The following is a 27,999-nucleotide window of genomic DNA, read 5'->3' as shown; positions in this document are numbered from 1 at the left end:
TGTCGGATTATTTAGTGAACAGCACCTGCTGTAGTTATTGTAACATTATATAAACTTTCCAGAAAGCTGATGGGCTGAACCGACAACTTTTAACTTCACCACACAGATGTACCATCTCATGTCCTGTTCTGTTCTGTGAGGTTTGTTGAGCTCCCTGTGGGTTGGTTTTATCCAGATGATGAGGTTTCTATACAAACCGATGAGGATGAGTGAAATGTACTTGTTTCAATGAGCGATTATATATATATATATATATATATATATATATATATATATATATATATATATATATATATATATATATATATATATATATATATATATATATATATATATATATATATAATTGCTCATTCTTTTTGAAGAGTGAGGTAGATATAAACTTGAATGAAAAAAAAAGTTTTTTTGAGTCCCCCAGTCATGACACCAAAGGAAATACATACAAAAATCCAACTTTATACTGAATCATGGGGCATTTATACAGTGATTTAAACTTATATCACAAAAGGAAAATTTAAAAAAATAAATAAATAACACTTCTACAGAAAAAAAGAGAGAAAAAAATATTAATCACCAGGCAACATTTCCAAAAGATGAGGAAAAATCCTTCAAAACACTTTCACTGTTCAGCCTCAATTTTTAAGACCTTTTTCCATACATGACATCGAAATGTGTTCCCTTCCCTGGACTTTAACCCATCCTGTATTTGGTTCTCAGAGGCGGTGATGAAGACAAACAATAAGACCTGTTTTTTTTTAAAGAAGTAACAGCAGAAGGGACAATGTACTGCACTTAGGAGACTATATATATAAAAATAATAATACTTACAAAGTAGGAGGGAGAAGTGTAATTTTGAACAGTTCAGTAATGGTTTTGTGTGATTAAGGCAAAAGAGACAACCCAATTAGCCCTGTTGAGTCAAGAGGAGGCAGGAAATGGATGGGTTAAAAGACCAGATCTGGTATAAAGTAAGTGTCTTGTATTCTGGAACTTATCCTGACTTCAGAAGGAGGCATGGGGGCCAGCGGTGAGAAAATTGGGCACTACTGATGGGGGGGTTCAAGCTGAGACAAGTAGAGAACAATCATGAGAATGTGTGGAGAAAGCAAAGCCTTTACTTTGACCTGAGATTGAGTCGCACCTAGAGGGCAGTGCTAGGCGCAGTGCTAGGTAACAAGTACAAAAGGGTGCAGAAAGTACACACTCACACATCGAGCTAAGGTGTCCATTCCAAATAATAATATTAATAATAATAATAACAATAATAATTATAATAATATAGACATCCACAAAACAAATACAGTAAGAAAGATTTCATAAAAAATAAAAGGCAACGAGCAAAGAATAGTCTTACAGAAAACCTTTTGGGGTAACAGAAAAGAAGTTGTCTTATATCTAAATCATCATATTTTTGTTGTTTTATCATTTTTTTAACAGAGTTTGTAGATATAAGAAATGGACTGTAGTGGAGACCACAAAATACCAAACCTGAAGGATTTCTTTATATATAACATCCAAAAAGAGAAAAAGAATAAAATAGCAGCTTTGTTCTGTACAGACATAGAGGCAAACATTTTGAACCGTAGAAAGGTTTAAAAAAGTGACAAAAACTAATGATGTGTATAAAAATGATCCTGCAGTCTAAAATACAACTGTAAGACCTTAATATGTGTTTGAAATGCAGAGAAACTAGCGACTATTCCAAAAGAGACCTGCTGTGATTTAAAAGTCGTCTCTAGGCTACTTAAGTCTGATCCAACACCTTCTTGTTTTCTGTCTCAGGTCTTCAAACTCTCTTTGTTGTTGTTTTTGTTGTTGCATGTGTTTGGTGCCATTTCATTTGAACAGTCATGTTTATACCTGCCGCATGAAATGTACGCTTTAAACATCTCAGCCAGGAGATTTAGATAAAAACAACGAATGCTCTGATGATGACTGAGAGGGATTTTGATGGCTTTGATGTTTTGTTTATAATGTATAAAGAAACAAACATCAAAGCCATGTTTATAATTAATATTGTTTATGGTGGCTTTTTTTTTTTTACTAAGGCAGACTGAGGCTGTGATTCAGAGTTGTCTCTTTGATGCTTGAAAGATAAAAAGAGAGAGTTAAAAGTTTTGCTTTGATCTGAATGGACTTTGGTGGTGTAATTAAAAGTTTTGATAAAATCCCCACTAAAGAAAGAACCAGCTGGATGAAACAATTAACTTTTACGAAATATGGATGAATGATTATTGTCTTTTTTTAATTCACATGGCAAGAGGCTGACATATGGTCACAGCCAAAGATGATACCTTCAAAACAAAAAGCTTTCTCTTTGTTTTTGGTTATCAAATCAAACCGAAGAGGGGCAAAGAGTTTTTATTTTAGAAAACATTTTAAACAAAAATTCCAAATTGGTTGTAGGGATGGGTACCGTTCACATTTGAAACGATACGGTACCGATGCCTGGTACCTGGCAATTGGTATCGGTACTCAACGGTACCAATTTTAGGTACTTTTTGTGTTTATGTGGTAAAAAATATCAATTCATTTAATAATAAAATGTAACTTTTTTCCAATTTAACATATCTATTTTTTAATATATAACCCTGCAATGCTGTGTTCATGTCCATCATGGAAAATTGCCTACTCTTCCACTTCCTCACAGTCACAAGGATGCATTCAGGTACCTAAACATGGTAAACATGATTTTTTGTGAATCAGCACCAGGTACTTTTGACAGAATTCAGTCGGTACCTATAAAAGTACCTAATGCGGTACCCATCCCTAATTGGTTGCAATGCTTTATGTGTTGTTGTACTTAATGAATCATCCAGTCATAATGAAATATGATAAACCTATAAAATCTGAAAACCTTGTCACCTTTTGCCTGCATTTACTCAACCTGACGTAAAAATAACGACTGTTATGTATTAAGAATCCTACTGTTTTTTCTATTAGTCGTTTTAGGATCCATTTACTCAAAAAGTGTGTCAGCTGATTTCAGGTAATGACCAACTAAAGATTGGGTTGAAGTGTAATTTTAAGCTAAATGAAAGATAATCTTGCCAAAGCATTTGACCTGAAAGAGATTGAACAAACCTCAAAAGCAGTTAGATCAACAGATAACCATGACGTCAGACCACCTCCAAACAGTTTTGGTATTATTCCACCAACAGACACATCTCAACTCTGAGTCACAGCCTGAAACAAGAAGGGTGACCTATTTGAAGTTTGAGAAAAAGCTTGATTTGGCAATAGTTTGGCAGATACACGATATGCCCTCCTCTTCAGTTTTTGACCTGCTCCTGTCGGGATCTACACCCATAGTAATATCAACAGGACAATGAAAACATCTTTCTCAGTCCAAGCATTATAATTGAGGCATCCTCACATGACATGAGCCAGTCTGGTCATGCAAACAAAGTCTTTGATGGAAAGTCATTCAGAAATGGAACTATACCATATTATAAAGAGAATCACGTGTTTGTATAAATACACACTCAGATATCCACAACATCCTCTCTGAAATCTTGAGGAAAAAAGTGCTCTTCTGTTGGATTTGCTGGCAGATATGCTAAAAAAGATTTTTCTTTAAGTCTGAATCTGTAAGTCAGGGTACATGCCTGTATTGTTGTCCTTCTTCAAGGACTTGATACATTGACTGGAGTACAGGCTGCACAGGAAGGAGTTCCCCAGTGTTGAGTCTGAGCCACCATACTCCAAATGCTTTAGCAGGTTTCTGTGCTATTTTTCAGTTTTTAGAGTTTGTGTTTGACCTTTAAGAAGTGGAGAGGAAATCTACTGGCACCCAGTAGAAAAAGTCTTTGCTTACCTCACCCATCCCTCATTGTGAGATGAAGGGGAGGTTTGTGTTACCCTGTGTAAAGAGGAGGAGGAAGAGGAGGAGGAGGAGGGGATGATCTGGTTTCAGCAGGCTGACGACTGGGGCAGTGGTAACGCACGTTCATTTTTTCTGCCCCCATTCATGTGTGCATAGGGTTGTATCTCATCAAAGTTGGGCCGTAGCACCACCACAGGCCCGTTAGCCGAAACATGTCCTGAGTGCTTGTCCAATGGTTGCCCTGGAGACACCAAGCCTGAGGCGATCTGGCCCAGGCAGGAGGGGGAAACAGGTCCCAGTAATGGAGTACTCTGGCCTTGCATGGGGGATAACTGCTGTGTAGATGGAGGCGGCGTGCCTCCTGTACACCCTGATAATGGGGCGGCAGCTGAAGATGGCTGCCTGGTGGATGCAGGGTCCAGTGGAATGTTCTCCATGTTTTCGACCTCCATGTCCAGCTCCTCGGTGTCCGGCGGCTTGTTCTCCTCGCTGTAGAAGAAGCTCACTTCCCTGAAGGGAGGATCCATTTCTTCTTTGATGCTGTTGATGATTTCGAGGAAGGACGGACGCATCTTAGGGTTATACTGCCAGCACATCCTCATCAGCTCGAACCTGGAAGAGATGTTCAATAGAAAAAAGGGGCGGGGTCAGTGGGGGAATGGGTGCAGTAAAAGAGAGCTTTGAACATAAACAAGACAGCCATGGGAAACACCAACTTCATTTGACTTAGTAAGAGCTCAACGAACCTATCTATAACTGGCAACCAGCATTGATTGAGGAATGACAACAGCTTTCAAGAAGTGACTGTTTCCACCTGGTGGGTTTTTCTTACAAGGGACACTTGAAAAACTTCACACTGCCCCTAAAAAGTGTAAAAGCACAAAGAGTTCACATCTTCGACCACCAGGTGGCAGCAGAGTCACTGATTTAAGCCTCAATCAGTACTCTGGCACATGAACTTTGTTCACTCTATTGAGCTTGAAAAAAATAAACGTGAAAAAATGCTTTCAAAAAGACCGCAACACTGTTCAACACCATATCAACACTTGTTATAAGAGGAAATGTTATATTATTAACGATTAACTTATAATCCTAAAGGTAAACACAAAAGTAGAAAATCAGGCTTGACATGGACTTCACTATTTTTTCAATGGCTGTCAAAGGGTGCTGAAAATTTATGTTGTTTTTTTTTTCATTGTTACATTAACACTTGTACAGACATTCAGTAACGCTGCATGAACTCTGCAGCACTAAATCATGCCTCAGGTTACTGTGCCAGGCCAGCAGCCGAGCTTTGGGAATGTCAAAACAACATCATAAAAGTGAGTAATATTACAGTTTTGTGTGGTGCTACACCGCACACCACAACTTCAATTATACACAAACAAGCTAAGAATACTTTTCAAAGGCCCACTGACATAAACACCTCTGTCATCTCTCTTTCACTCTTGTTTTCTCCCTCTCCTTCTCTTCCAGTGGTCTCTGCAGTCTACACAAGCCCCTGCAGCTCTGTGCCAGCCTCTCTCCTTATGGTTAAAGCCTTCCTAAGCATGCGGCTCACTTCATACTCTGAAGCAGTAGGGGGGGGCGGCTCTAGCTTGTTTACCAACCCTGCAGCAAGTGTCTTAAAGTTGAGGTTCAGATATCCAAAATGCAGGGGCAAAGACCTCCCGTGAAAAAGATGTGCAGTGCATGGAGCTGCTGGGCGGGAGGTAAGGGTAACCTGTCTGCTGAAAACTCTCCTTACACCATCTGTTGCTGCTCAGCAGCCTTGTTGATGCAAACTTAGACAACAAACGTAGTTAAGTCTGACACAGACATGCCATGGCCTTTAATTTATTTCACTCATATTTGACCTTCAGCTTTGACACAAAACAACATCTAAGACAGCTCTCATTCTGTTATAAAAAATGCTTTTTTATAGATGCATCAAAACAACCACTTGGATTTTGTTTAATTTTCGTCTTTTTTAACGTTTAACTTCTAGAGTGTGTTTCCACAAACCAAAACTTCTGACTTAAGTTAGTTTCACCATTTGTTTATAAAAATTTATCCTGTGCAGAGAAAGTAAATATCTGGTGAATAATAAACTTGTTGGAGAGGTGTTTTCAAAATAAAAGCTTGGAGGCAGTCTGGCTTTTGTTAAAAGAAGAAGAAAGCACTGCACAAGTCCTAGACCTTGAATCAGTGAGATAAAAATAAGAAACAGACACATTTTCAGGCCAAGTGAGAGCACAGAGCTGTTTCCAATCATCTATGCTAAATGTTTAATTAACCTGAACAGGCATTCAGTGCGACAGAACTGAAAAACATCCTTGGCCTGCTGAAGCCTTTGAGTATGATAGTGCTGTAAGTGATACTGCAACGATCTTCAATAAAACACAATGTACACTATGATCACAGATATTTGGCCAGATCTGCATGGGAGAGAATGCACTTTTTGTGGATAGGAAACTTGAGACAGAAACATGGGAAATGCAATCAGTGACCCATAGCTACCTGACCATGGGAAAAACAGAACAAGGAGGAGACGTTCAGAGCTCTCCAAATATGACTCATCCCCCAGCCTGTTATCTTTGCTGCTCTCGTATCTCTCTGTTCTGTCTTTGTATGGACTTCCAGCTTCACCACACTTCAGCACTCTTCTGGAAATCTCCATTAAGTCACGGCAGCAGAAGGGGACAAGTGGCGAAACTCTGACTTCCCAGTGTGTTGAGCAGGAGAATAAACCCACCCACCCTACCACCACCTCTGTAACACAATCCACACACTCCTGTAATCAGGACAAAACAGTCAGGCTGCCATAGAAACCAGAGGTTTGTGTCTGCACAACACTGAGCCCTCTTTTTTTTCAGTTTGCTCTCTCTTTCTAAGGTGAGGTCAGCCGTGGAGAGTGGGAGGGGAGAGAGCAGAATGCCTTCTTATTGAGGTCAGAGAGGGGGAGAGTAGGGATGCATGTATGTAACAGTTCACACTGATGAGCAGGCTGTGCTGCGTTTTCCCTCCTTTACAGGCCATTATGGATTATCATTAATTATAAATGAAGTAAATGAATTCTTTCCACTCTTTCTGCCTGCTGACAGACAGACAGACACGTCTCGCTCCTCATGTCCCTTCCAGATGGAATGAGGGGCATCTTTCACACACGCCGCTCGTGGTATCCCTTCTATGGGCCGAGGCAGACGAGTGAGGAGACTTCACCCTGCCAGCTGACCGCTCAGGGCAATGGCGTCAATAGACCGCATTTAACCTATGACGCTAATGTCAGGCCTCATCTTGGCACTACTTTTAGCGACATATCACATGATATCCTACACACGTTATACCACAACTTTAAATAGACCTTGTGCAAAATATTAACCTGACAGAAGACGTGAGGTGGTGTAAGTAGAAGATAAAACAATACATACTTTGAGGGTGCAGTAACATAAACTTGGAAGCCTTAATAAAAAGTGCAAAATGTGAAACAGCTTTTTTTTTAGCGTGAGTGGACTTACAGCATGTCAGGGCAGTTATCAGGTTTGTCCAAGAGTCCTCCCTCCATGACAAAACGCAGCACTTGTTCGTTGGACATGCCTTGGTACGGTTGTTCTGCTAAGGTGGCAATTTCCCAAAGCACCACGCCGAATGACCTGAAGACAGAGAAACAAGTAAACATATTAGAGTTTGTACGGTTACAATAAATTCAAATGCTGCCTTTCATCTCAGTGTGATCTGATAGGACTTTCTTTGAGTCTTGTACAATACTGTCTCCTGATCACAGAGAGCAGTCATGCACATCATTTATCTGACTTAAGATCCCTACCCTATCCTGCTTAAAACCAAGCTGCTCACTTGAACATTTACAGAGACAGGATAATACTTTAGCTGATGCTATCTCTATGTCAGACCATAGACCAGGCAGCCCAATGATGTAGAACAATGTGGGCTATGTACCAATGTATCAGTCAGGGGTCACAGTAATTTCATTACTGTAAAGAAATAACCTCAGTGCTGAGTGTTTACAGTAAATTCACCTCAGTTTAACCTCAAACTACATTGCAGAGAGATTATGTTGAAACTATTCATGAAAAATTTCTTAACATAACTTACAAAGACCACAGTATTTGTTTACTCATGATAGTAATATTTTAAGCACTATTTTCAGTTCTGACTATAAACTCGACAGTTTCATTACAACGCTGTAACTAACTGTCTGAAACAGACAAAGCCACAGCTTTTCTTGATCAACCAAATAAAAGCCACCAGCTTGCTGAATCCTCCAGAGACCAAAGTGGGTTCATCTTACAAGAACTTCATCTGTGCGACTTCAAAGAGGAAGATATAGTACGCAAATGTGGAGGTGGGTTTTTGCTGGAACTGCAACCTATCATTTGAGAACATCTGGAGCAGTTTAAGCCCACTCTTAGGGACTGACCCGTGGGACATTTTGAGTTGGGAAACAACAACAAAAACTTGCAAGGGATCTAGTAAACACTTATATTTCTCTACAGCTCTATCACTCCTGATAGAGAAATGTGCCATGACTGTACGCTGGGATTCTGCCGCAAGGTGGCACAAAAAGGTGCCAGTGGGAGAAAAGATTTATCTTTTTACTGTTCTCTCCTGTCACAGAGAAAGGAATTTCCAGAAAGCCAGCAGGAGACCAAAAGATTCTGAAGGTTTTCTGTGGCTTTTAGAGCACAGTGAGGATAGAGGAAAAGAAATACATGTTCACACAGTAAAATAAAAAAATGCATCTAAGAAAATAGGCTGTGTACAGCATATCCACACACACAAACACACACACAATGTCAGACATTTCTGGGATAGTTTCCATGCCCCCAGGGTTAGGGCAGGTTCATACATGTACTGTGTATCGCAGCTCTATTAGTGATGTGTTCTCATACCAGACATCAGACATTGTAGTGAACACGCCATCTTTCAGCGACTCTGGAGACATCCAGCGGACGGGCAGCAGGCCCTTCCCTCCTTTTCTGTAGTAATCCGTCTCATAAATATCTCTCGTCATGCCAAAATCTGAGGAGAAAATGAAATCAGAGGTTGGGAAAGCAACTAGAAATCCCTCATTCTGTGTGGGAGAGGGAGCTCCTGAGAGCTCATCCATCCCCTTGCCCCGTTTATCTACATTGAGACTCCACTGCCCCAGGCGCTGACTGAAATCCAAACACTTATTTTCCAAGGCCGGTGGAACCGCATTAGCTTCACTTACCTCCAATCTTCACAGTGAAGTCCTCTGCTACCATGCAGTTCCTGGCAGCCAGATCTCTGTGGACAAATTTGTTGGCATTTAAGTACGACATGCCATCGGCTATTTCCCCTGCCATCTGGATCATCTTTTTGAGAGGGGGTAGGACCTGGCTGGTGGAGTTCTGTGAGAAGGTAAAGCACAAAAAAAATGAGTGACTTCTGCAGTCAATCAGTCATCTTTACTGCTTTCCAATGGCAGGTTAAAGTTCAGAAAAACAAAGGGACAGATTTTTGCACTGAAAAGAGAACATGACTGACTGTATGACACTTACTTCTTTGCGCAGGGACCGCAAATAGCTCTTAAGATCTCCTCGAGTCATCAGCTCCATAATCACCAACGTTGGCTGTCCCTGAGAAACCACACCCAGCAGCCTCACCTGCACCAATCAAAACACAGCAGGGGTTAAAGAGGGAGGAGTCAAAAGCTGCATACAAAATACTACACGACATATGGGCTGAGATATTTGCCACCAGAAACTGAACTGAAATGATTTTATTGACTTTGAAATGCTCACATTAAATAGCAATAGTCAATTTGAAGTGTGAACTTGATATTTTTAATCTGAATTTATTAGCTCTGAATTTGTGTTTTAACCTACTTTAACTTTTAAGTCTCTTCATCCCATAAATTAAAAAAAATCAATTTTAATTTAAATTGTACACGCAGTTACTCATCTACATGGACCTCAAGTGTGTCTCTTTAAACTATAGTTGAAGTGAAAAACTAAATCTGAACGGTGCAAACTGGATGTGAACATTGAATTTTTGACTTATAGAAATATAGAAATGAATGTTCAAATAGGTGAAAAATACAATTTCAAAGCAAATAAATTCAGTTTTAAAATGTCATATGTAGTTTCAAATTCAGTTTTAATGCAATTATTCAAACTAATACTCAAAATCATTTAAATTGTATTTAAATTATTTAAATGCAGTTTCTCGAGGCACATATCTCATTCCATAAAGCTACATGCAACATTTCAGCTGGTTAGATTATAAAGTTTCTTCCAACAAAAAATATGAAATATGAAACAACATTGCTAAAACCAGTCAGTAGCATATTTGGAAACTTTCTATAGCTTGTGTGTACAATTTCATGCTTTAAAGAAATACTGCCTCAGAAAAAGAATCCGGGAAAATTCATAGTTGCCAACCTGGGTCAAAATTTTAAGTTCTGGGGGCACGGTGATGAATGTATCATTCATACACTGGATGAACTAGCTGTTCATATTTATTTATATATAGGCTGATGGCAAAATTACACTCTTCAAGTAAACAGATGAGGTGTAAAACTTGTAGTTTGTAACCTTCTCTAAGCACTTCAGTTTTTTAAACTGTTTGGAAGATTTTTTATTTTAAACAGTTAAGTTTAAATGATTCAAATCAAGTGTTAGCTTACTGGCAGATTGTACCATCAGCTTCACGAAATTGAAAACCATTCATTTAAAGTATTTATTGAGGCTGTGACCACACTATTGAGAAAACGTCCACAACCTGCAGAAGGCTGAGCTCTGCCTCCTGCCTGAGAGAAGTTAACCACACAGAACTTTGCACATGTGACCTGATACGTTTCATTCTGCTCGTATATAGCTTACAGAGAAAGTTGTTACCATCACAGGAGCATTGTCCTATTGTTTGTATCTGTTGTGGTAGTTAATTACTATCAGTTTTGGTACTCTACGCTAACTGTTCAAGAGTCTTTCCCTCTTACCACGTGGTGACAGTTAAACTCCTTCATGACAGAAGCTTCGTTCAAGAACTCGATGCGCTCTCTCATGCTGGCAGACTCATTGACCGTCTTGATGGCTACTCGTGTCTCAGGTTCATCCTTGACCACCCCTTTGGCGATGCCTTCGTACACCATGCCAAAGGAGCCCTGACCCAGCTCTTTGTGCATGGTGATCTTCTCTCGGGCAACCTCCCACTCATCAGGGACATACACTGGAAAACACAGGAGAGATGGTCAATAATTAATTTGTTTGTTTTGTAGAGCAGTAAAAATTTAATATAGTTTTTGAGTTTGATATACCACAAAAAAGAGGAAAAATATGATATTCTTACTTTCAGCAGCACTGAAGTACTCTGGGTTTACAGATGCATAAAGGACTCCATTTCCCAACCTGTCACTATTCCTGTTAACACAGTTACAGCAGAATGAGTCAGCAGGCTGGCAATTTTTACTGGAACTCTTTTTTTTTTTTTTTTACTACAGGGATATGTTAATAAAAGCAACACTTATTAACTCTAATCAACATTATACCGGCCATTAAGTTTCATGAGCACACTGATGCAGCACATCATCGAGGACCTCATGTGGCAAGTGCTCATAAAGCTTCTTACCTCTTTTTGTTCACAAAGAAAAGGATGGTGGAAAGGCTGGCGATGAAAAGTGTCACTATGATGGGAATTATGATGACCAAGTAAAAAGTGACGCCGTCATCTCCTGTCAGAAGGAAGTGATCGATAAGAGAGAACAGCAGTGAGTCAACCATGAATCATAAACTGTTCAGCAGTATTCTGTGTCAATGTGTGTGTTTATGTGTGTATATGTGTGTGTTGCGTACGTTTTGGTGGCGGCACATAGAAAAACACGCTCTCTGTCCATGAGCCATTCCCTGCAAGTGAAGTGGCACGCACGCGAGCAGAGTAATTCCCTGATCCCAGGTTGGTCAGCCGTGCTCCTTTGTGCTCACGGTAATGCTGACGTGACACACACTCGTGTTTGTCAGACTGAAAGGAAAAAAAACACATGTATCAGTTACTGTTGGGAAAACAACAAACAGTCAACAGGAACAGGAAGTTTGACACCAAACAATTTTTGTCTTTTTCAGTAACAGGAAAAGAAATGTAACACTGCTTTGAACTTTGAACTTTGTGGAAAACACCTATTAGTGGCAAACATTACTCTTGGCAGTACTTGTGTGTTTTTGCATGTTTTGATACGTCCTGAAACATGCCTGAGGAGTACTTTAATTACACACATCCTGGCTCACCTCAGCCCCCAGACGGAACTTGATCTCATACATCAGGATGACTCCATTCGGCATGGTAGGCTCCTGCCAGTGCAGCACCACACAACCCTCCACCTTGTCGCTCCTCTCATAGATCACCTTTCCTGGGATGTCATCTGCCCTGGCTGGAAGAAAACACATACATAACTTTACTACAGGAATTTGTTTGCAAATGAGTGAGAGTCAGGTGACTGCATGCTGTCCCACAGATTGTTTTTGACTTCTGACCTGCAGGTTTGGTCCTGGAGTAGACGAAGGCTGCAGCGCTGCAGCGGCCCACCTCTTCATTACAGGCATGGAGGTCGATGCGGTACACAGTGAACGGTCGAAGGTTGGGGATCTCTAAATGTTCTGAGGTGCTTTTGTCTTCTGAGAATGAAAACTCCCTGATTGGAGGAATTCCATCTGTGCTGTTATCACCTGAGCCAAAGGTGGTGTTTCCTCTGCCAGCAAGCTCATTCAGCAGTGTGGTGTTAGCCACGCCAAAAACATCTCTGCGTTTACGGTCAGGAGGTCTGAAATACAGAGGAACAAACCAGAAGTAAGGAGGTGGTGCAGTTTGTTATGCTGATAAGAGGAAAAAAACACTTCAAATTCTACTCTAACAAATAATTGTAGGTTTATAAGTCCCAGAAGTATCTTACACAGAACTGAGACTCACTGAGGTGGGTGGAGGGAGTGTGTGTTTTGGATGTTTGTGTGTGTGCATTTAGCCAGATGCTGCATACGACTCCCTGTGGGGCTGTAGGGGAGGAGGTCAGACAGATCGTAGCAAAGAGCACAGACGCACAGACAGCAATTTTTCCACAGTGAGGAAAAAAAACATCAAGTCCGAAAAATTTTAATCCACAATGTCAAACTCTTCACAAAACAAAATATAACATTTGACCCTAAAAGTCTGACACTGAAGTGTTGAATCATAATGACCAGTCTTTAGCAGCGGAGCTGAGGGGCTTTTGCTGTGAACAGTGATATGATCTCACAGTGCTGGTGATGAAGCTGTCTGGAGCAGAACAGACACAGCAGACGCTCCAGGGCACCTCGCCTACAGTTACCTTTGACTGTTACCTGCAAAAAAAACTACGCTTGGTAATCAGCTGGGCGACACAGATAAAGAAAAGGGTCCTGGCTCTGACTGATCTGGAAAAATGAAGCTGTATTTACAGCAGGTGACAACAGGTCTTAAACGGTAAATGGAGCCTTTACAGAGAGCTCACTAGGTGATACATTTTTTGAGGTTATTTGGAAATATGACGAGGAGATCGGGCACTGTCACTGCAACATCCTAAACTGTGTTCAGCTGCAACAAATACATGATTTTCTATCAGTGTGCTTTTTTGGCCCTTAATTGATTGAGTAGCACACTGTATTGTATTGTAATCTGAATGAGATTTTCAAAAATGATATTAGTTAAAACTACATGATTGGGTGCAAATTCAGCAGTATGCCATAAAATAACATGCCCAAATGATTCCATGCACATTTAATCATCATCATTAATCACCAACTCACAAGCCTGCAGCATTTTTATCAAGACCACATTTCTGGATTTGGAGTCTAGGAGTCCTGATAGAGTAAGTTTTAAAGATAGTAATAAGGTAGATATATTTGACATTACTTTAAGTAATGGACACATTGAAGCTAAACTAACAAATGCTCATCTAATAAGCAACAGTTCATTTAATGGTTCTAATATTTGCAATACTTTTCACTATGCAATAATTTTATGCAATGCCCATTTCATGTATAACCTCATCATCAACATCAAACTATTTGACTTGTTCACATTCATTTATATATCCTGTTTTAGGTGCTTTTATGCACTTGCATTCTCACTTCAACACCTGCATATTGAATCTCCACTCAATACTTTGTATATTTTAATGGAAACCTGCTTTGTACTCTGCATCTTGTTTTTTACTAACACTTTGTACTGTGTATTTTACTTCTACTAACTTTTGTGTTTTGCATTTTGCACACTAGTAACGCAATCTTATCTTTCAAAATCTGTATAATTTTTAGAGGCTAACTACAAAAAATATTTCTGGCAATATTCATGACAGACTAAGTTAAAAAAAAAAATCTAATAATTCATTTATAATGTCATTTAAAAATACTGCATTACACACATGTTTTGCATGTATATCTGCTAATAACAAACCACAATGTTTGATATATATATACATGTTTATGACCAGGTAAATGCAATTAATATAAATTCCCCAAAGCTCCCTAAAAATTCCCAGAATTTTGCCACCCCAATTTGAAACTAAAAATCATATAATATAATATAATATAATATAATATAATATAATATAATATAATATAATATAATATAATATAATATAATATAATATAATATAATATAATATAATATAATATAATACAATACAATACAATATAATATAATATAATATAATATAATATAATATAATATATATCAATCACATTATATCATTTAATATCATAACATATGTAATATAGTGTATCATTCGATGTAGTTTCTCATAATATATCATCATATATCATTGTATATATAGTGTCAGTGTATGACCTATAAATCATTGTATCATATTACATCATACCCCACAGTATAATAACCAATTAACCTATTATGTTGTGCTGAACCCTATCATATCATCTTGTAAAACTTTTATTCTATTTATTATTTATACCATTCAGCATTGTACCATATCACTTCGTATCATGATAAAATCTACTGATCAGTAATATCAAATTGTGACTTATCTTTTTTTATCATTAATCCATCAACAAATCATAAAATTTCATAACCTTTTAACAACCTGTTTCGTGTTGTATTGTATCAAATTTTATCTCATTGCATTGTGCCACTTCAAACTGCATCATGTCATATCCTGTTGTAGTGCTTCAAATTTTGTGGGGATCTGACTGTGCCACTCTGAGATTTTTAATTTATCAAATGTGCAAAAAGCAAATATGTGATTTTTTTTACAGTTCAAAGTCTTGAGCCTAAGTCGTAAATTCTGCTCATTGGAAAATTACATCTGTAAAGAAAGCTGCCTTTGAATGCACTGAACATGTGATCTAAAACACTGTAGTAGTTTAAGAAGTCCCTCACTGCTAAACTGAAGCCCACCGTCTTTTGTGTCTGTACAGACACTCACCCACAAACACAGACAGATCCGTGGGAGAGTTCAGTCGCACCTACATGTCAACATTCCTCTCTGACAGTTTTAGGTGCAGGATTGCAATCCTGCATCTCCCAACACTACATCAAAATTACACAAACTGACAGAGGAGTTGCATGTAAATCCAGAGCTATCGAGTTCATTTTGAGGGAAAAACAAAGGAGAGATAAATTAATAGACCACAGCGAAAGGTCAGACAAATAAAAAACTGAAGAGATCTCATTTCTGTGTTCAACAAGAGGCTCCTCAGCTGACTGTAACATGACCTTATAACTAGCAAGTTACTACTGCTAGTGTCCTGACCTCGCCAGCTAAAAAAAGATCCACACTTTGTGAAACAGGGACCAAAGAGAAAAGGGAGGACTCTGCAGTCTGTCTACAGCATACAAGAGTGAAAGATGTCTGAATCTGACAGATGGAAAGGTAAATCCAGAAAGTTAAATTGATCATGACTTTTAACATCAGGTGATTGCAGTGAATAAAACTCCTGTGAGCTGATGACAGGTTTTGGATCACACCAAACTGTCTCCTAAACAGATACTGGCAGCAAACCTCCTCACCGCTAGTAAATCAGTCTGCCTGCCTCCCACCCTTACTTTTTGCCAGTCTCCTCGCTCTGATGAGGCTCTTCCCTCATTCATTTAAATTCCAGATGGATCCACTGTACATTTCCTGGCAGCTGTCTCACTCTAGAAAAAAAAAAGTCCTGGACAAAGAGAGCATGCAAGAGGAGGAGGCGAGCGGAGTGCCGAGTAGAGCGGGACAGAATGAAAAACATTTCCTCTTCTTTCTGTTTCAGTTTTCACCCACCCTCTCTCCCCTCACCCTGGCTCTAAACCCTGAACTTTTGAAAAAACCTCCCCGATTTTTGAGACCTTTCCCTGGAGTGGTTTGTAATAATGCTGGCTCTGTTACAGTGAAGAGTCTGTGCATACACAGGCTGAACCCTCATCGCTGCGGGCCCGGGGACCTGCCACCCGCCTGTTTCCTTGACAGCTATGCTATAACAAATCAACATAGCCTGAGAGAGCAGCAGGAGTGCTGAGGAGGGGCAGATATGTGTTTAATTACAAGAGAAAGCCGTGTTTTATTATTCTTCCTCCAGAGACATATCGATCCAATTCCACAAGAGCATTACAAAGGAGCGGGGAAGAACAGCAAATAAAGCAACAAGTATATAAAGGGTCTCCATATTGTGCTGTGATTGATGTTAGAGATGCATAGGTTGGTTGACTGTCTAAGTGAGAATAGGAGCGTGTGACAGAGGAGCAGAGCAGGCCACATCCTGTTCATTGATAACACAACACAGATGTCAGTCTCTATTGAGCCGAGCAAAGGTCTCAACAGCCATGCCTGTGCAACCAAACCTGATCCTTCAGACTCCTTAATCACATCTCTCTCCCAGGTTTGTTTGTGTTGTGTAAATTGCTGCCCACCAGGTCCCTAACATGCCCCCTGTGCCATAGTTGCCATGGCATCAGAAAGCCACAAGCACGCTAAGAGGGCTTTGAATCAGACTCAGTGTGTCTCCTCATCTGCGCTGCCTGACAAAGAAAGCAAAGCCAAGCCCCCGTCCGGTCCACCTACACCCCCATGGCAGGATCCTATTAGCTCCAAAGAGGAGCTATTACACTCCAGCTGCCACATCATTCCTCAATGTGACCTGTCAAGGCAAATAAGCTGAGCTTTCAGCAGGAGGAGCAGTCAAAGGATGTTACAACTGACTGGTATCATAAGATCATGTTCAGCTGTGTTTTACCTTGGCAGAAAGATGGCATTATGAAGAAAGTTCTCGAAAACTTTGAAGAAGACGCGGTCATCTTTCTCCCGATCCTTCTCCTCAGGCGTCTTCTGGCAAACGCAGCATGGACCCTTCTCTGCTCCAGCCAGGTCGGACTTAGTGGGCTTGGTACTGTCCTCCATGTCTGTGAGACCCGTGGCTGGGATACGGATCGGGATCTTCAGCTCTATAAACCAAAACATGTAAATTTTGGAACCTTAATCATGTCAAACCATTTTCAATGAGGGTCAGAAAATAAGGAAAGCACAGACCACAAAAAATGTGATTTTTATTAGTAGGATGATGTTTTTTTAACCTTTTGAGCAGTAGTTGTGTTGGTAGAGCTCTCTGTCTTCAGGCTGACGCTGCCAGCGGATCAGATAGTACGTCAGATTGCCGTTTGGAAAAGCAGGAGGGGACCACTTCACCAGCAGCTTGGTCGAGGAGTTGGCAAATGCACGTGGCTCTTTGGGCATGGAGGGTACTGTAAAGGTGAAAAAGTTAGTTAGATTTAGTGACAACAGAAATTACTGCTTGATCCTAGGTGACACACTCACAGCCACACTTACATGATGGGCGTGTCCGGATGTAAACGATCTCACTCTTTGCCCCAGCAATGTGTTTGTCCTCCACCTGCAGGGTGATGGCCTTCACAAAGATAGCGTACTGAGTCCAGGGTTTGAGGTGCTGAAGACTGACTGTTGGGTTAGCATTTTTATCCTGAGGGAGATCCACATCCACCATGTGCCAGCTGTTGGAGCCGCAGCCGTCCTGGCCGTCAAATTCTGTGATGTTCTGGAAAGGGCTAAAAAAAGACACAAAGGGAGTAGAATTGACAAAAAATGTGTATATTCTTATCTATATTTCAAGTTAATGAACACAATCTAGCTCTGATGGATTTGCCTTAAAATACTGCCGTTAATGTTTCATATTAGTTGTCTGTATTTACAAATGCTTTGTGTTTCTCTAACTACCAACCCTTTTCCAAACCATAACACAAAACTTTTGATTGATTTACTTCCTTCAAGGCAGTTATTCTGTGGCTGTTCAATAAGAAAATCTGACAGGTAATCAAACACAGACCTCAAAAAATAAGCAGACATGGATGTTATGAATATGACGTGATCTCAGTTGTTTGTTTTGCATTAGAACAATTGTTCCATTGGTCATCTGAAATTTCAATGCCTCTAAGGCAGGAAATCAATGCAAAAGCTCAAAACAATAAGTGCACCTGGTTACTATTGATTGGAATAAAATATACAAAACCGGATAAAGATCATATTTTCCACAAAAGGAGTACTGTGTTTGAAAAATTAAGTTCTGACTTTTCCAAAGAGAGGCTTTCCTTCCAAAACCCCTTTGCTCGACTGTGGCTTGCTTTATTTAATCGTATGATATAGATCATTAAAAGATGTTTGTCCTCAGAACAACTCACGATTCCTTGTAGTAGATGATAAAGCTGATCAGGTCTCCGTAGTCTGGCGGTTGGTAACGCTCCCACACCATTCTGATAGTATTGCTTGTTGTGGTGTTGGACTTAAATCTTAGGATGTGGCTTTCACCTGTTGTGAGAAAGCAGTATCATCAATGAGACACATCTACAAAGTCTACCAGCAGATTGATGCCCCTCATCTCACAGGAAGATACTCACAGCTTGCTCTTTCACCATTGTTCCGGAAATCTCCTTCCTCTGGTTTCACAGTGATGCCTGTCCTATCCCACATTTTGTGGATCTCAGACATGCAGAGTTTAGGGTTCAAGCGGAAGAACAGACGTCCATTTAGGATTGTTAGATTGTGCTGATTCCAGTCCCACAGATGCTGCAGATTCTGGTTGTTGATGGCGGAGAATGCATACATACTAATAACAGAGGAAAAATCAAAAAGAGGAGGTTAAAGTCATGTCATATGGGCAGAGAAAATGCTGTTTTATGATGCCTAAAAATGTCTAAAGATGCATGAAGTTGAGGAGAATGCGCTATCTGGCGGCAGTGTAAAGCCTCAGCCCAGGTTTGTACTGAGAAAGATATGAGACAGAGACAGTGCCATGCAAATACTTTGGACTCAAGCAGCCACAGTTACATAGCAGAACACCTCAGGAGGGAAGCGAATGCCTGCCATCCTTCGCATTCCTCTGAGTGAAACTTTATCCTGGGAGAACGGACGACAAGAAGGGTGACGGGATTTCCCATGACCTCTTTGGCCATTCCCAAAAAACCTCTTCCCTGATATCTAAGAGTGATATCAGGGTGAAGCTACACAAATTGCAACCATCCAGGGCTGCAACTTGAACAAACTGTTGGTAGCAAAACCTCTTAGACTGCGGTTTGCTTGTATTCTCTAATTCCCTCACACACATGCACACACTAAAGCCAGACAGAGGGAGCAGACGAGCCGTACTTGTCGATGAGTTCCTGCCCATTGATGTAACGCAGGCTCTTGAGGAAGGACAGCGAGCCAAGTGCGTGGGAGTGTCGGATCTTCACATAGCCCGTCACTGTCTGGATCAATCCCATGAAGCTCTCCAGCTCAGACGCTATGTTATCTGGGGACAGGGGATAAACACACACACACACACACACACACACAGAAACACAAATCAGCATATTAAAGGCACATTTAATGAACACAGGCACATCCACTGCTTCTATAACACCCAGACTATTTCTAAATACAAACATGTCCCGCTGAGTGACTTATCATATGTGAGGATGAGCTTGTGAGCCACCCTGTCGACAGTGCAAGTAAACAGCACAGTAGCATAATGTGATAATCAGGTTAGAGTGTAGGAAGCAGATGTAATGTTGATTTTATAGGCCACGCAGAAGGTAATGTAATCAGGATCATTCCCTTATCTGTCTTTGTCTGTCAGGTGCAGCGCAGCATAGAAAAGCTTGTTTAATCTGCTCATATTTCCTGCAATGTCATGTAGTAGTGGTGATGACACATTCAAAGTGAGAAAGGAGCATTGTTTGTGCAAAGGTGTACTCACTTCCGCGGCGGATGTTGATGTCCAGGTTGCCCTCAATGACAGTGCACTCCTTCAGAAGCTGGGCAGCATCCACAGAGTCGATGACAGAGGATGTGCAGGGCTTATCACACGGGCCATTACAGGCACTGCAAAACATTCTGTGCACAGCAAAACAAGAGTGACGTGAGGGAGTTCAAGTGAGGCAGAGGAATATGGAAAACAGGTACAGTTTGTCAAGGAATGAGCAAAACATTGTACATGAACTTTTCAACCTCACTCCGAGTTCATCCATCCACTCCTCCCAAACAGTCCAGAGGAATCAAGCAAATAAATTCAGCGAGTGATACAAGATCACCGCTCCGACTGAGAGTTTAATCTTTTATGGGCCCTTGTCTGAACTCGCTTTCGTGAGAGAGTGACTCACTGTGTTGACCTCAGAGACAAATCAGCAGCACTAAGGCCAAAAAATATACAGCTGCTGAGACACGAATGTGGAAAGTTTGGAAACGGTGGAGACAAAACAGTGAGGAATGTTCCAGACAAAGGCGTTTTCTTATCCAAGTTAACAAAGGAAATGTCAGGTGGACTTGAGGGGGTGAGTGTGTAGCACCTATCGCACTTGTTCTTGGCAGTCTGAGAAGTCTGACATTGAATCTTTTACACTGCCACATGCTCTTAACCAGCTGCTCCAGGATTTCACAGGCTTTTTCCTGACTGTTTCAGCCTCAATGTGTTACATGAAAATGTTTAGACCCAAGTTGCAATGTTCTATAACACATAAACTGAGGGTAACAGGTAAGAAAGCTCCAACACAGCCATCTTGTTGACTTTTGAAGTCACTTCCAGACTATTTCCTTTTTAAAATGCAAAATTAAATCAGAAAAGCTGAATGAAACTGCAGTCAACTTTCATCATAAGTTAATTTCTAGTTCAAAAACACACATTTTATACCATCAATCCACACAAAGTAAAGCGTCTGTTATTCCATAGATGCACAGCATGTTAGCCTACTTGCTTCACCATTATGAAATCAGTAAGAGATGCTGATGTGATATACTTAACTACTGTAATTAGAGTCTAAGAACAGCACTGATATGTAAGAGAGCCTCTAATTAGAAGAAAAAATTAGCACAAGCTCTGTTCAAGTCAATAGACTCAAGGGCACATCTACTCACTTCATAAATCTATTCTGAGACCTTCAGCTATGACCCCATATGTATGTCAACATATTCATTTTGGGAAGCTATTAAACATATTTTCATTTTTCATTTTGGCCCTTTACTTCTCCCCAGTACCTATACTAGAAGTTAGGTACACGCATTTACCGATTTGTCTCGTTGCGTGTAAAGCCAGGCGGGCAGTCAGGCATACACTCTCCCCCATGGATGACAAAGTGATTGTCCCCAGGCAGGTGAACTTGGGAGCACACGTCCATGGTGATACACTGCCAGCCCTCAAACTTGTAGGTGTCATGGGGACAGTCTGGCACACAGCGGCCTTCGTGGTGGTAGTGGAGGCAAGCGGAGCAGGCCATGTCGTTGTTGGGTTCAGTGCAGCTGCCAAGGCATTGGCTGTGGCAACACTCCCCTCTGTCCGTGCAGGCCAGCTTGCAGTGATCCGGGCAAACTGGAGAAGACAGAAAAAAGGGAGCAGAGGTCAGTTTAGGGCAGGTGGACGACACTTTGACTGTCAGTAACTTTTCTGACATAACTGGCAAAAAACAATAATACAAATTTAAAGTTGTCAAAAAAAGTTGTGCCGGTTTTGGTGGCACTATGTGCTAAGCAGCCACTAAATTTTTACCTTTGAGTATCTAAAGCAGAATCTTCTGGACACCATTTTTACCTTTTTTTGTTTTGAGAGTCAGAAAAACTCTGCCTGAACTTCATCTGCATTCTTTTTTTCAATGACTTGCTGCAGCTTTAACTGCATTCTATTTTGTCCCCTTCAGCACACTTTAGTAATTAAGCATCTGTCTTTAAAGTTAAGCATAAGTGAATAAAAGTCAGTCAGTGGGAAGGTTAAATGAGTACATTTAATGGAAGAAAAGGTCAAATAGTATGCAAGCTAGGTTTTAAAAACAGTGTCAGAGTGAGCTCTGCATCCATCTTTGGTTTTCAGGTGTATTAGTACAGTGAGCACTCTCACTGCAATGCCCTTCGTTGGTCTATCTTTGACCTTTCCTCATCTTACTAGCTAAGGTCTCATGTTCAGTACAGACAGAGCTGGATTTATGGTGTTACTTATGGTTTTATCATACACTTCTGCTTTGGAAATAAGTTGTTATTTTGGCAGTAGTAAACAATCAAGTTGAACATGAGAAAAGCAAGTCCTGCATGCATATTTGAAGACTTTTGTCATGTTAACTAGCTGTCTAGCTCTGTATACTTTATATATACATGTTTTAGTCTAGCTAGCTAGCTACATACAAGATCACTCACTGCAAGAGCAGCATGAGCATCTTCCTGCTGTCCCTTTAATGGAAAATATTAATCATTATGTCTTTGACAAATCTCACAGGCTGCTGTGTTGAAAAGTCAAAACTGATATTCACTACATATCAAATATCTTTAGAAAAGGACTTAAAGTTTAAGCTGCCACAAACTAGCTACCCACACACAAGTGAAGCTTCTTCAACTGGTGTTAGTGGGCAACTGTGAACAAGCCATAATACACCGGTATAGCAATAAAGCATTTAATTGGGCAAAATTGTGTTTATTTCATTCAAATCATATGATTCCCAAATAAATACACCGGTAAGAATTACTCTGCATTGTTAATGTGGACTGAATAACTGTTTTTGAAATGTAGTAAAGGCATTTTAAACATGATTAAAAAAGCAGCTCAGTAAGTTAACTTTTGAATTTGTTATACAGATTTAAAAAGGGTGTTTTTGTCTCATCATCAATTATCAAATCTGAACCAAATACTAATAAACAGAGCTATTCTAAAGGTGATTCAACTTTAATTTACAAGCGGATTAGTTTCAAAACCAAATATATTCATGTTGGTCAATAATATCCTTCTTTAATGAAAGAAAGGGAAGTTTTCAGCTTGAGCTTAATCCTCATTCCTGCTTGAACTGAACTTTTTTCCAAAGTGAACTAATGCACATTCTCCCAGGCTGTGACAAAAAGGCATCAGTTCAATGATGATGTGGGGTGTTTTGAATTAAGTTTGAGCAACATGAATAATAGAAGCTCCTCAGTGTTTACAGAGCATTACTGAGAGACCAAAACTCAAAACAATGTGTTATCAATAAGCCTCACATTTTAGGGCGGACTTATAGTACAAATGACAGATTGTGCACCATGACAGTTTGTCAGATTTATTTGTCAGAGCCAAGAAAAGGGCCACTTAATAAATCAACCTCAGAAAATATAAGTAATGACTAGTCCAAACTCTGACAAAAAAAAAAAAAAAAACTTAACCAGAATCCCTCATTTCTGAAACAAGAGCACTGGGATCAGTTCCTGTTCTTAGGTTTACCAACTTCTCCTGACAAAAAGCTTTACACTAAACAGAGACACAAACGGCAGATGGAAAGCATCTGTTTTTAATGTTCAAGAGCTTTTTTTTTTTCACAGTAGCCTATTTATAGAGAAACACTTTGGAAAAAGCAGATGTAAAGTGAGGAAAGCAGATGATTCCCACTGTTAACTAATGTGGAGACACTGCAGGCAGGGCTGTCCTACTTTCAAATGAGTCCACTCCATTGAAGAAGCCACCTGGAATGTGTCTGCAAGGTGTGTGTGTGTGTGTGAGTGTGTGTCTGTCATGCGTGTATGAATGATTATAAAAGCACTAGTGACAATAATTTTAGTTTCCTGATTGAGGAAACAAAGCTGCTCCTGGAAAGACAGAGCCAAAGGTTAAGGAAATAAAGCACTCATAAAAATAAGAAAAAATAAATTAAAAAAGGAGTCAATTTTGGTTTGTTATTGACTGCACAGGCATGTAAACCCAGCCTCACCCCCCTCCTTCTCCTGCCCTTGTGTTGTTTGCGTATTAAGGCCTTAAGTCTTTACTATTTATTGTTTTGCTCTTTGTTACTGCTAAACAAATTCCCCCACAGGGGCAATAAAGCTGAACTGAACTACACTGAACTGAGCTGGAAAAAAAAAGATGCACGGCACTCCTGGTTCCTTAGCAACCGCCTCCTGGTGCAAAGCCAGAGTTGGAAGGAAATGTGAAAACACACACACACGCACAAATAGTCACACATAATTTAATGTAAAAAAACACTGAAACACACATTTCAGCATTTTCCTTCATGTGTGTCATTACTATCTGTATGACAGTGACTCTGCTAGTTTTACATCATTTCTATGTCTTTGTGGCACACACTTTGAGAGCATGTATTATTAAGGATGCGTGTGTGTGTGCACATGGATGTCGGTATGTGAATAAGTGAGTGTGCCAGGCAGAAAGAGGAAAAGGAGCTCCGCTTGTTTATTTGCTTTTAAATTAAAGGCGGGTGTCAGAGCATTGGCGGCTTTCTTTTGTGAATCAGTCAGGAAGAGAGAATGAAGCCGGCTGCTGAGCTAATCTCTGCATGAATATTTCATGTCGCCTTTACAAAACATCTGTGTAGGTTAAGAAAATGACAGAGCACCACAGCAGTGCTGCAGAGCTAACACCCGCTCCCACAGAGCCATTCCAGTTTAGCTTCACACGGGTAAAGTGAATGAACGGATCGTTCTTCCTCAAGTCTTTGCCCTTCTGTCACACAGGAAGTCAAATCTTACCCCACAGAAGAAAAACAATGGTCTACTCCTTCAGGGTTCAATAACAAAAGAGAAACCAAAATAAGAACATCTTATCCAATAAACCTGATATGATATATTTGGCGTTTTTTTCACAGCAGGAATTTTTAACAATTCTCTCCTGATAAGACAGACCTTGACCGGTTCCTGCACGACTTGAAAATCTTTAGCAAAGTATACGTACAGATTCAGCCAGGAGTCAACCTGCTCAGTGGTACTCTGTGAACTAGTCTGGATCTGGTCCAAAATAACCGGCATAGCCTCATGTAAAACTATAAATGCAGACCTGACAGGTGCTCACATGACAGAAGTAATCTGATTGGAAATATGACGCCTGCGTCAGAGTGTGTAAAGAAGGCTGACCAGTGATGCAAATGTCCACAGTGAGTCGGGAGGAAAGTCACAGAGTGAGGCTTAATTTTCTTGGAATCTGACCAAAAGGGGGCAGCCAAGGCAAACTCTAATAAGCTGTACTGGACGATGTCCCTCCTTTCCTTCTGCATCACTTTAACAGATTCCTCAATGAAGAGAAATTCCAAACATGCATACCTTCCTCCGGTAGAAAGCCCAAAGAGGAGGGGGAGTTTGCTCCCTTAAATCCATATAAGTCGTCCCAGTTTCACAGTGTGACCAAACAACCCCGGTATCAAGGATACAATCCACTATTTATAGATGCTCCAAATGCAGCCCTATTTCCACGCTGCTGCTCTCTGTACATAGCTATGCGGGGCATTGTGGGTTTCCACTACTTCAAAGGAGAGGGACTACCTAACAAGGGGCTCCTCTTCAGATTAGACGTCAGTATCCTTGAAGTAGTTTAACAGGGGTAGGAATAAACTGGAGGCATCAGCTGGTTGGCATTCGACCCCATTTCAGTGCACGCTGTGTTACATCAATCGACTGTTACAGAGGAGAAACTGAAGAAGCAAAACTTTGAAAATGATCCAACGCTGCAGAGTTTAATAAGTCAAACTGCTTGGAGCAGGGGTGGGGAGGTTTATGGTGACGTTTCCCTCTTACAGTAGTTACACAACATCCCCCCTCCCTCTTAGAACAAACACAGTCAGGTCAGATACCACTGCCAACCAGCAGCCTGCTCATCAGAGAGCTGCTACATGTGTGCTGGCTGGGTTTGTTCCTGACAGGAGGCTCCTCTTTAACACCTGGAGGTAGAGTCACTTTACCATCATCCCCGAAGGCTCTGCAGCCAAAGGAGTTGGGAGATGTATCCCTAATAGGCTGAGAAAAAAGACAAGTGCTGTGTGTTGATTTCTTAATCTGAAGGTATCTGTCAGTCGCAGGAGTATGCGAAGAATCTACAGAATGTTTTCAGCTGCAGAGGATTCAAGGGGAAGACCAATGATTCCTTGTTCTTCGCAGCAACAGCAGAATAACTTCAGCAAATGCTACAGATATTAGAGATAAAACAGCTACTCATGCTGCAATTTAAAAAAAAAAAGTGAACTAAAAATTAAAAGCATTCATGCAAATATTTCCAGACCAAGATAAACGAGAGAAAAAAAACACATTAAATGAGGATGCAGCAGAGTAAAAAAAAAAAAGTTATTGTCAGCTTTCTTCCTCAGTTAAACTGGTCTTGCCTCCTTAAAGCACAGTATGATAAGGGGTTCAGGGTCATGTGACCCAGAGACCTTCCACCATGTGTGACCCCTCCTCTTCCCCCACAGTCTGTGTTGACAAAAAAAGCAGCTTCAATCTGATAAAAGATGGTTAGATTTCAGCACCGTCTGCCTGGCTGTGTGTATGTGTGTATATGTAATTGTTTGTGTGTGTGTGTGTGTGTGTGTGTGTGTGTGTGTGTGTGTGTGTGTGTGTGTGTGTGTGTGTGTGTGTGTGTGTGTGTGTGTGTGTGTGTGTGTGTGTGTGTAGGTAGGAGGATGGGTCATAGGGCTGAAAGTAAGACTGGAATGCATCACTTTATTGAATAAAAAAGCCGGTGCATGAGAGGGAAAGGGTTGCAGTGCAGCATTCTCCTCATCTGAATGCGAGTCATGTCCCGTTCGCTGGAGAGCACGCTGCGTTAGTCGACTACTACACTGTTTACATTAGAAGGCTGGTGACGCATTCGCTGCCATCAGCCCACAACCACCTCAAAAAAAAAGAAGAAGAAAAAGAAGCATTGTATGAAAATAAAAATACTAGGAGTCTGATCAGCTGCTGAGGCCAATCACAGGCGATGGATGATGGACTGAAAGATGGAGGTGTTTCATTCTTCTCGACATATCAAAGCATGCTATGTTTTTTTTTTCCTGTGTCATTGAAGATAAGTAGGAAGCGTGACAGACAGTTGGGAAATCATTCATTATTCACAGTGGGGCTTGAGAGGAGGAGCTGAGGGGAGGAGAGTATAAAGAGGAGGGTGGGGGTTAAACTGGGAGCCAAGTCCGACCAATCATAGGTAGGAAGGGGAGGTTCTTACCACGATGACTGACATGTTATTGAGTCTGGAGCAGAGCTGGTAAACAAGTCCTCTCTTGAGCAGGGTTGGGAAGGGGGGGGTAACCATAGTGATTAAGCACAGCTTTTCCACAGATTCAGGGAAACCATAAGTTAAAGGAGGACTGAAGAGACGTAGCTTACTCAACAACGAGGCTCAGTCACTTTGCCCTGTAAATACTGCTGACCCCTGTCTGGAATGCCAGCTGTACAACAGAACATGACGGGGCATGATGGAAGTGAGGTTGAATTAAATATCAACAGGATGTCTTTTCAAACACAAGAGCAGCAATTACAAGAAGGATGAGGCAGACGAAGGGAAATGACTTGATAAATAAAAATTCAAAACAGAAAAAGATTTAGAAATAATCATACAAAACTTGAAAGTCATAAGGACCTAAATCTGATGAGCAAAGCTGATTCAAAAATATTTTTTGTCTGTTGTGCAAAATGTGTTTAGTTCACTGGAGATCACACCACTGACTCTTCTTCCAGGATAAAAACGAGGGCCAAAGCTCCATTAGAACATGATTAAATTTATTTCCACATCACCCCATTTACCGAAGTATTCACTCTGCTGCACACCGCAGTAATCCACTGCTCTGCCTCCCACTCTGAGCAGACTCAGGTTACCATAACTGAGAGCAGGAACAGACAGTGAGGAAGCCGAACAGGAGTACAGTAGCAGACAGCAGGCCTACCAGGGGCCACTGCAGCGTAGATCGTGGGTTGACCCCCTGAGGTCCCCAAGCTCCATCAGGCCACATCC

The 27,999-nt window shown here is 40.7% G+C and overlaps 1 protein-coding gene across 1 annotated transcript in view; it reads right to left on the bottom strand.

The window, feature by feature from the left end:
• Positions 1-335: 335 nt before the first annotated feature.
• The window catches only part of igf1ra (insulin-like growth factor 1a receptor), a 76,182-nt gene continuing 48,518 nt past the window's right edge, over positions 336-27,999 (bottom strand). Inside the window, exons 3-21 of the mRNA XM_074677054.1 lie at positions 21,333-21,633; positions 20,029-20,165; positions 19,437-19,581; positions 18,689-18,897; positions 18,473-18,599; positions 17,607-17,842; positions 17,354-17,521; positions 17,017-17,224; positions 12,316-12,602; positions 12,070-12,212; positions 11,641-11,806; positions 11,417-11,519; positions 11,138-11,208; positions 10,788-11,017; positions 9,349-9,453; positions 9,039-9,198; positions 8,716-8,845; positions 7,324-7,458; positions 336-4,438 (exon numbers count right to left, since the gene is read on the bottom strand). Coding sequence (XP_074533155.1) covers positions 3,913-4,438; positions 7,324-7,458; positions 8,716-8,845; positions 9,039-9,198; positions 9,349-9,453; positions 10,788-11,017; positions 11,138-11,208; positions 11,417-11,519; positions 11,641-11,806; positions 12,070-12,212; positions 12,316-12,602; positions 17,017-17,224; positions 17,354-17,521; positions 17,607-17,842; positions 18,473-18,599; positions 18,689-18,897; positions 19,437-19,581; positions 20,029-20,165; positions 21,333-21,633 — 3,587 coding nt within the window. The 3' untranslated portion in view covers positions 336-3,912. The remainder of the gene's footprint in view (positions 4,439-7,323; positions 7,459-8,715; positions 8,846-9,038; positions 9,199-9,348; positions 9,454-10,787; positions 11,018-11,137; positions 11,209-11,416; positions 11,520-11,640; positions 11,807-12,069; positions 12,213-12,315; positions 12,603-17,016; positions 17,225-17,353; positions 17,522-17,606; positions 17,843-18,472; positions 18,600-18,688; positions 18,898-19,436; positions 19,582-20,028; positions 20,166-21,332; positions 21,634-27,999) is intronic.

Source organism: Halichoeres trimaculatus, unplaced genomic scaffold (genome assembly GCF_033239565.1).
Source record: "Halichoeres trimaculatus isolate MK-OKI-2021-1 unplaced genomic scaffold, fHalTri1.1 fHalTri1_scaffold_10, whole genome shotgun sequence".
NCBI classification, from domain to species: domain Eukaryota; kingdom Metazoa; phylum Chordata; class Actinopteri; order Labriformes; family Labridae; genus Halichoeres; species Halichoeres trimaculatus.
This window is presented reverse-complemented; position numbering and strand designations above follow the sequence as displayed.